We start from the raw sequence: 9,531 nt of genomic DNA, 5'->3' as shown, positions 1-9,531 counted from the left end.
CTTGGGCAGCAGAGAGCTTGTCCAGTACCAGTGTGATCTCCTGGTGGGGGAAACATCACTAGGAAGATGATCAGCTGCGAGTCCAAGCTCTGAAGAAAGCCGTGAGAAAAAGAGAGGAGAAAACACAAAAGGAGATGGAGCTTTTGAGGGCTAAGAAGAAACTTGAAGCCCTGAAAAAGGAACACCAGAAGCTCAGCAGCCAAGTGCAGAAGCACTCCATCTTCAAAAACTACCTGGAGGATGTGGTGAAGATCTCCCCACAGGTGAGTTTGGACATGAGAGACAGATCATGGCCTCAGGGAGGGCTGTATGTGGATGTTAAACCTGGAGGAGATAAGGCAAGTCCAGGGAAATCATGACACTTGGTCAAACCCAGACACCTCAGGTGGGATGGGAGGAGGTTCCCTGCAAGCCAGGTGAGCCAAGGGGACCAGAGTGAGGGGAGGAAAAGCAGAAAAGGAGATGAAGGCTTGAGAAAACCCAAGAAAAAGTGTTAGAAGGGGGAACAGCACAGAGCTGAGGGGCATGGGGACCCCTTTGTGTCACTGTTTCACGTGACATGGATGGTTTGGGAGAAGGGCCAAGCTGCCCGAGAATGGGAGCCCAGACAGCTGTCGGGAAAGCTGAGCCCTTCTCAAGGGTGTGCGGGCGTCCCTCCCTGCATCGCTCGCACTCCTGCGGCCCGGCTGCCCCACTCCCATGGCTGGGTGACTTGGCCCTGGCAGCTGCACTTGTGCTTTGTTTCCTATCAGAGCACTGGGGGGTGGTACAACATCTCCCCTTGCTGCTGGCAGTGGCAGCTCTGGGACCGGCACAATGGGGCCATCAAACAGGGAATGTGGCGACGCTCACAAACCAACTGGGGCAGCAGGCTCGCCAAGAGGGGAAATCTTTCAGCTGGGGGAGGTGTTGTCCCTGGTCAGGACAGGGTGCCAAACAGCACGGGACTTGCAGTCATGAGGGGAGGGCAGGGGCATTACTAAACCCAGGATCCTTGTGCTGCAGTTTGAGGACATCCAGGACGTCATTTCCCGCTACAAGCTGCTGATGAGGACGCGCAAGGACCTGCAGCAGTCCCAAGAGAAGGACAGGGAAATGATGGAGCAAGCCAAGGTGCTCCTGGATCAGTACGAGGCAGAGAAAGCAGCTGAGATCCTGCAGTGCCGAAATGAGCTGGAGCAGCTCCAACGACGTTTTGTGCAGGCTCAAAGTGATGTCCGCTTCTGGGTGAGGAACTGCGGGATGGGCAGGGGAAGATCTCCAAGGCCTGGCTGGGTGAAGCCACAGGGTCATGGCAAGGCACAGTGGCAGACTTTGTAATTGGAGGAGATGCCTCATTTCATCCCTGCAGCAGGGGGTGCAGAATGACAAATGACAGACCAGGTCTGGAGCAGGTTATGTCTGGGCTTAAAACAAGTCCAAGAGTGACCCAACTGGTGGTCATCTGGGCTGTACCAAGGCACATGTATGTGTAGAAACGCGCGCAGCTCTGCTGGCCTCTGTTCCCTTTGCATCACTCTGAGGGGGCCTTGCCAAATTCCCTTCCTGGATACTCCAGGCTGCAGGAGTTGAGTCCCACCAGGCAAAGCTGGAAAGCGCGTGGTCTGGGCGAGTGGTGGTGGGATGCGCTTCCCCCAGGGTGTCAACTATCGGGGTATCTGGAGGACCCACTAGAACGAGGGGTGCAGGAGCTGGCAGAGAGATGGGGCTGCTCAAGGAGCAGCTGTGGTAGTTCCTGGATCTGCTTCCACCACACCAAGCTGAACCAGCTCCAGCATAGCCCTGGGTGAGGACAGGTTCTTCCTAGCAAAACAAAGGAGTGTGGAAGCCAGGCTCTCCAGCACTGAAGCAGCATCTTTGCTGGGACATATCACCACGCTGTGTGTCTGATGGGCTGACGAGGGACAGACGCTACAATATGTGGATGGCATTCCTACTGAAAACGCTCAAAAGTGGTTTATAGACGGAAGCAGCCAGTCCTGAGGTGATCTGGACCTTTGCCAAAAATCCTTTCCCACAAAAGGCAGAGATAATTGCCCTTACTCTGCCCTGGAACTAGCTCAAGGTAAAACTGTTAGCATCTATACTGACTCCAACGATGCTTTCAGGGCTGTGCATGTGCACAGAGCAATTTGGAAAGAAAAGGGACTTTTGAACTCTCGAGGCAAACAGATCAAGCATGCGGAGGAGATATTGGAACTACTGAAGCAGTTCAACTTCCTAAGAAAATGGCAATCAAGCACATTAAGGCGCACCAGAAAGTGAGCTCGGAATCGGAAAAGGCTGGCGGACAGAGAGGCAAACCAAACGGCTCAGCACAAGGTAAAAACACAAAGCGCTCTCGTCCTTGGCGGGCAGGTCTCTTTAACAGGTAAGCCAGAGTGTACTAAAGAGAATCGAAACTCATCGTAGATTTAGAGGAATCACATCATAAGGAAGGGTGGGCTCAAACGCCCCAGGGAAAACTTACCACCCCCTCTCATCTGGTTTGGCCTTTAGGAAGGGAGGAACAGAAGAAGGGGCCTTGGGGACTAGAACCACTACGCAAACATTTGATTAGGGAAACAGGAGCTAGAGATTTGTCTGTCACTGTGGAAGAGGTGACAGCGGTGTGATCTTTGCCTCCAGACTAATCCCAAAAATATGCCCAAGCTAGAAATGGGTCAAATGGGGAAAGGGAATGGGCCTGGACCACAATGGCAAACTGATTGTTCAGAACTCCCAGGAAAAGGGGGGTACCGATATTTGTTGGTATTAACTGATGTTTTTTTCAGGTTGGCCAGAAGCGTTCCCTACCAGGACAGCAAAAGCTTAGGAGGTGACTAGAACACTGATACACAAAATAATACCAAGGCTTGGAGTCCCAGCTGTTAGATCCTCTGATTGAGGGCCACATTTTACTGACGAGTATGTGAAGTCTTTTGCAGAGAACTTTGAAACCATAATAGGAAGGTCCATTTCAAGACCCCTTGACTGCTACCAATATTAGAGAACAGAATGCCTGGATTCGCCATTCTAGAGTGAAGAAAGCCTGCGAAACACCATGGAGGGTAACCCGGGTGCAACCTGGAAAACTCTGTTTTTCACAATCACCTTTTGGTCCTTCTGGGTGACCAGCCTGGGTGGTGCTTCCCGCATTGGGAAGAAGAAACCCAAAAGAACAAACAAGTAGAATTTTTGGTAGATATGGGGGCAACACTAATGAAAACCTGGAAAGAAGAAACTTCAACCCCATGATGGGAGGGGCCTTTTTCTTGTTTTGTTAACTACAGAACCAGCTGTTTGGAGGGCAGAGAAAAGATGGACACACATCTCTCAAGCTAAAGGACCCCTGACGGAAGAAAGAACCTTGAAAGTATCTCAAGAACCGGGCGAACTGAAATTGAAGTTGACTCGGGGTTGTAAATGGACTGTGGTATAAGCATATCCACAAAGGGAACTTACCAACAGGATTGTGTAATAAATGTCTAAGAATAGAAGATCAGGAAACCAGAGCTCGGTTGAGGATTCCAGTTGCCACTGGAAGAATAGAAAAAAAATAGCCAAGAATGGTGGGAGGTATTTACTGAAGGGGTGAATGGGAATTTAGAGAGTCCGCTAGTGATGAACAGAATAGAGTGCAGACAGAGAAATCAAATTCCGTGTTGCTCCTGTTGTTCCTAGGAAGTGAAGGCCAAGAGTTGGGAAACGATAATCGCCACGCTAACGACAAAAACAGGAAAGGCGGGGACATGGCCCTCGCTGCCGAGAAGACGACGAACTCGGCTGCCGGCTGCAACCTGCTCGGCCAGAGAGCGTGGAAACCTGGACCTGATCCTCTTGCCAGGAGCGGTGACTTATTGTTCCCAACTTAGCCTGGCTAATCCCTGTACCAAGTGCTACAAGCGTGTGAGAATAGGAAGACTAACCCAGTATGTTCTACATTATCACACTCGTATTAATTCTGGATGTTATGATAGAACAAAATTGGAGAAGTGTGAAATCCAAGGGCAGAAATTATGGGTAGCAACTAACCTAGAGAAAGGTAGACTCGGTGTAGGCTCTGCCTCCTGCCCTAGGGGAGAACAGAGGATCTGTTTTACACAAGTTGGTAGGAGGGCCTATTCAGATGGAGGGGGAGTGCAAGACAAAACTTGAAACAGAGAGGAGTTTAATAAATGCCCCATAGGAGGAATGCAAACTTGGAAAGATGGTGAATGGCCTGCACAAAGAATATCTGAATACTATGATCCAGCCACATGGGCCCAAGATGGAAACTGGGGATCCCATACCCCTATATATATGCTAAACCAAATTATTCGGTTGCAAGCAGTGGTTGAAATAATAAGCAACCAGACGGCTGAGGCACTGAATCTCATAGCGAGACAATTGTCTCAGACCAGAGCTGCAGTGTACCAAAATCAGGTAGCGTGAGATTGTCTTTTAGCTGAAGAGAGGGGGGCGTCTGTGGGAAACTGAATACTTCGGAGTGTTGTTTGGAAAGAGATGGCAATGGGGAAGCCATAATGAAAATAGCAGAGGAGATAAAACGCGTTGCACATGTACCAGTACAGAAATGGAATTCTATACTTACTAGCCATTGGTGGGGTAACTTATTTGGGGGAGCCTGGTGGAAGAAAACAGGCTTCATGATAGTATGTGCATATCTGGGTTTACTGTTTGTGCCACGTATGACCCCGTGCTTTGTTCGGTTAATACATTCAGTAGTCCAAGCCATGCAAATCTCAGGCACGCCTATAGATCCTGAAATGGCAGCAAAAGGAACGGGGTATAAACTAATGATTTTAAAAGATAACACCAAACTGGACCTGGCCATCGCACTGGGAAGAAGAAACCCAAAAGGAAAGCGCTAGGAACTGCAGTGAGCAGGGTCACCACGCCAAAGAGCACGAGCTCCCGCTGCAGCCCAACAGATGCCATTGCTGCCGGGGCACCAGCCACCCGGTCATCAGCTGCCCCAGAAGAGCAACACGAATGTTTTGTTCAACATGAGAATTTGTTTGTTCTTTGAGGGAGAAAGATAAGTCTTCTCCTGTCGAAGCAGCCTTCTTACTTGTGGTCCGAGAAAAGGTTAAATAGGGAATCATCATGTTAGTACAAGAATTTACTAACCTTCCCGAAAAGGGGGGAACTGATAGAGGGAACTAACTAACTAACTAACCCATTATGTTAAGAAAAAACAGAACCTCGTCGAATGCCAAGGTAAGAGGTTTTACAGCACCTAGATGTAAACTTGAGAAGACGAGACAACTAAGATTTACAGCAAAAGGGCGGAAACAGTCTGATTTCAATCGACTTGGCAGCTTGGGTTCCAGTCCATTCAACATAATGAGCCAAAGGTAAAGAGTTCACTGTGACGAGGCTGAAGGAGCTTTCATCCAAAGACCCCTCCTCAAGACCACCAGATGGCACTGCGCAGGTGCAACAGGGAGGGGTCAAGGAGGAGACTATGGAAATGATCACCTGGGACTCATTTTAAGAAGAAGTGGGAAAGGTTATGAATATGTAGAGGCGTTCCTGGGGTCATTATGAATACGTAACACCTTACTGTATTTAAACACACCTCATATTGTTAGAAGTTGCGCATGAACGGTGGAACGATCCCCCTTGCGCCCGACGTCGAAATGAACACACCTGCTTTATAACCTTGTGAGTTGGGAAGTTTTATGACTTTACAGGTTGTAAAGTTGTTTCCGCTCACCATCACGGCCAGAGAGTCCTGCAGCCCCGGCGCAGCTCTGAAGCGAGAAACAACAGATGTAGAAGGCAACCCCAGCTCCTGCAGCATCCTTTTCTTACTCCTGCAGTGATCACCGCCCCTTAAGGGGTGGGGAGGAGGAGGAGATCCCTTCGGTACCTGCAGTCTGCTGGTTCACTGCTGGGGCGCAGTGCTAGGGGCGGGAAATATGAAAATAAACCGGAGCAGCAGCGCTCCTGGGGCGGGGGGTGTTCCCTGCAGAGCATCCCCCCGGGAGCCGGGCCTCGGCTCAGCCCAACCCAAACCCGCCCCACGCCCACCCGGTGGAACCTCAGGAACCAGGGGACAAGTGACCCCAAGATAGGGGTGGCCGGGCAGAGAACGGGTTCCCTCTGGCTGGGAAAGGGGGCGTTGAGCTGAGGGGGAACGGGAGGTTTGGAAAAAGGGAAGGGGGTTCCCTGGCAGGCAGCGAGGCTGGAGGGGGGGTCCCGTCCCCTCACCCAGCCACGCGAGCTCCGCCAGGGGCTGGAGCGCCGCTCCCCGCGGCCGCCGTCCTGTCCGTGCGAGAGACCGCCCCGCCGCCATCTCTAGTGAGGGCACAGCGGCCGCGCTCTCCCCGCCCCGCGACAGACACCTCATCAGCCACCGCCCGAACGGCACCGGTACCCGAGGAGGAGGACTCGAAGGACGTTAACTCCCCCTCCTCGGTGGGGTGCGCCGCCCGCTTCCCAAGAGCGGCTCCCAGAGCGACCAGCTCCCCTCCTCCCCGGCGGCACGAGGCACGGCCTCAGTGCGGCGGCTTCACTGCCCGCGCCGAAGATGGCGGCGCAACGGGAGCGGGAAAGCGTGAGGCGCTGCAGGCGTCAGGCCCGGCCCAGGAGTCCCCAGCCGCTCCTGCTCCCACGCACCCCCCCTGTTTGCTTTACATTTGTGTATCGTATATAAATGCAGGGACAAGGAGCAGCAGCACAGAGCAGGCTGCTGGGTACGAGGTGTTCCCTCAGCACACACACCCACACCCCCCCGTCCCGGGCCGGGCCGCTCCGCACGAAAGGGAAGGTGAGGGCAAAACAAAAACTAAAGGCACAGAGGCGTCCTGGCTGAAGCCGAGCTGTGCTCATCTACCCTTTGAATGACAATTCCAAAGGCACGTCCCCACTCACGAAAGCTGGTGGCTCCGCAGGGTCCCCAGCAGACACAACCACCGGCCGGCGGGGCGGGGGGGGCTCTGCCCGGGGAGCAGGGGTCAGGGGGCAGTTACTCACGGTCCAGGCGCCAGCATGTGGAGGGGCCGGTCGCAGGACAGGCAATGGAAACCAGGCAGCAGCTGCCTGGAGAGAGGAGAAAAGGGCTGGGGAGCTCCTGGGGGGCACAGCCCCACCTGCACACCGTCCCCTGCCACAAAAAGCCTCTGCACCCACCCCTCAAGATTGGTTCGGGAGGGCTCCTCCCACACGTGCCCCCTCATTGTGCCCCCTCCATCACTGGGAAGCTGCAGCTGGCAGGAGCACAAGGCACAGCCACTTGCTCAGCATCCCCAGGGGCGCTGCCCACTCGGCTCCCACGCCAGGGCACCACAGCGGCACGAGCTGGGACAGCCAGCAGGAACAGGGCGGGCACTGCCAAAGGCACCGCTGTCCCCATCGCACTCACTTCCTAATCCCAGCGGCATCGTCACGCTCTGGCTGCAGCGCCTTCTGGAGCTGCCCGCTGAGGCTCTTCCACCGCTCCTCCTGCTGCTCCCGGAACGCCCCCAGCTCCCGGCGGTCCAGCTGTGGACGGGTGACACCCTCAGCCATCTACCCCAGGATGGGACATGGCGGTCCCCAGGGGGACAGCCGGGAGGGGGCACCCTCGCAAGGATGCTGCCTCAGGCTGCCAGGCCCCCAAGGTGCCAGTTCTGCGTGGAGGGGACGAGCCCTCACCTTGCAGTCCATCTGTCTCTGCAGCTCTTTCTGGAACCGGTGCCAGCCCTCCTCCTGGCCCGTCACCCGGCTCGTCACCTCCTCCATCGCCTTGTTCAGCCGCTCCTCAAACTGGCTGCGACTGACTTTGTCAGCCAGGGCGGCTTTGTCTGCTTTCTAGCAACTGGGAAAGGCGGGAGAGCGGTGGGGACAGGATCCAGGGACAACGTGAGAGGGAGAAGTGGCTACGTGGCCCTGTTCACCCCATCACCCCCGTGGGGTTGCTCCCACCAGCCAAAGGCACTCGGGGTCACAGAGGGACCTGGCAAGGGACCCGCAGCCGGGCTGGAAATCCTCCCTCCCCCTGGCTGGTTCTGCCAGCCGGCACCCAAGGGACAAGGGGCGTTTGTCACCCTGCCCGGGACACCCTTGGCTGGCACCAGGGCCCCTCGAGCCCCTACCTCATCGATTCCCAGCACCAGCAGCTGCTCCTTGTCTGCTTTCTGCTTCTTGAGCCTCTCCAGGGCCTGGGACAGAGCCTCCCAAGGCAGACAGCAGCCCGTGATGCCACGGCAGGGTCGGAGCTGCCCCCCGGCCAGCCGAGCACCCCCTGCCTCCCCTCCCCACCCCATCAGAAACCTCCAGGAAAGGCATCGGGAAGCTGTGCAGGGCTGCAAGCAGGGTGGCAGGGGGACAGATCCCTTGGGGTCCCAGCCCGGGCTCTGCCTGCGGGTTACAGCCACCCACCTTGATGTCCTTCTGCTCCTGCTGGCCATCCTGCTGGAGGTTTGCAAGGGCCGAGCTGAACTTCTCATAGTCCTTTTGGAGCTGCATGATGCTGGCCTGGAGGCACTTGAGCTGCTCGTCCTGCTGCAGGGACTAAGAGGACAAGGCGGTGCTGAGCCAGGGGGTGGCTGCCCCGCGGGGACAGACCCAGGGTATTTTGGCTGGTGGCTGCGGGCTCTCAGTGCAAGCAGGACATTTGCTCCAAGGCTTTAATTCCCTTCCATGCTGCTGACTCCCACAAGCCAATTAGGGGGGCAGCGAGGGGTTCCCCCACGTTACAGCAAAGCAGAAATGCCTGGGGGGTCCTGGCAGCTCAAGCCCCCTACACCGTGTCTCCTTACCTGTCTCCTCCACTTTGGGTAACTCTCCACCTTGCCGCCCGCCTTCTGGGCCAGGGATTCCAGCTGCTCCTCGAGCTTCTCGCAGTGCTGGAGGAGCTTCCCCAGCAGCGCCCTGGTGTCCCAGTTGCAGCCGGGGCACCCTGTGTGCTCGTGTCCCCCGCTCTGCGCCGTCGCCCTCGGCTCCTCCAGCTGCTGGTAGGGGAGGAGGAATCAGCTCTGAGCCGCGTTGGATGCCACCCACAAGCCCAGGTGCCGTGGAGGCTCCACGGCCCCATCCGGCCAGGGAACGTGGCCGGGACACTGCCAGGACTCCCCCCGAGCCAGCGGGGGCTGGGAGCACTGCCCCCGGGCCTCACCTCTGCCTGCAGCTGCCCTGCTGTCTCCATCACCAACTTATTCACATACTCGGCCACAAACTGCTCCAGCTCGCCCTGGGTTGGCTCCTGCTGCTTCCCCAACTCCTTCCGCTCTGCCTTGACCTTCTGTCCCTTGGGTCTGGCCAGCGAGACGGGGGCAGGGGCAGGTTTAGCCTTCGTGGGGGTGTCCCTCGGCCCCCAAACTGGGATGCTCCCACACCCCAGGCTCCCTCGCAGCCCTGCGGGGTAGGAAACCCTCTCCCATCCTTTTACCACGGCTGTTGGGTCATCTGGCCGCTGCCGTCTGCTTTCCTGCCGGCTCCAGCCGCCCTCATCTTTCTGGGAGCATCCTCCACCTTCCTGATCTGTGAACGGCAGTGGGGGTGGTGAGGGCACAGCCCCCTGTGTCATTCTGGCACAGGGACCCTTTGGCTGCCCCCTCCCTG

General features: G+C 56.0%; 1 protein-coding gene and 1 long non-coding RNA gene across 2 annotated transcripts; one reads left to right on the top strand and one right to left on the bottom strand.

Moving 5' to 3' along the window:
• Positions 1-134: 134 nt before the first annotated feature.
• On the top strand, positions 135-1,385 carry LOC139829212 (coiled-coil domain-containing protein 42-like). The gene is made up of 2 exons (XM_071815620.1): positions 135-263; positions 1,006-1,385. The coding sequence occupies exons 1-2, from the start codon at positions 135-137 to the stop codon at positions 1,318-1,320; spliced, it is 444 nt and encodes a 147-aa protein (XP_071671721.1). The 3' UTR covers positions 1,321-1,385.
• A 5,563-nt stretch (positions 1,386-6,948) lies between these two features.
• LOC139829178 (uncharacterized) lies at positions 6,949-7,708 on the bottom strand. Its single transcript, XR_011741536.1, has 3 exons — positions 7,624-7,708; positions 7,352-7,470; positions 6,949-7,029 (listed from the first exon to the last, which is right to left on the bottom strand). It is a non-coding gene; the product is annotated as an uncharacterized lncRNA (long non-coding RNA).
• Between the last annotated feature and the right edge of the window lie 1,823 nt (positions 7,709-9,531).

The sequence above is a fragment of the Patagioenas fasciata genome, chromosome 16 (genome assembly GCF_037038585.1).
Source record: "Patagioenas fasciata isolate bPatFas1 chromosome 16, bPatFas1.hap1, whole genome shotgun sequence".
Taxonomy (NCBI): domain Eukaryota; kingdom Metazoa; phylum Chordata; class Aves; order Columbiformes; family Columbidae; genus Patagioenas; species Patagioenas fasciata.
This window is presented reverse-complemented; position numbering and strand designations above follow the sequence as displayed.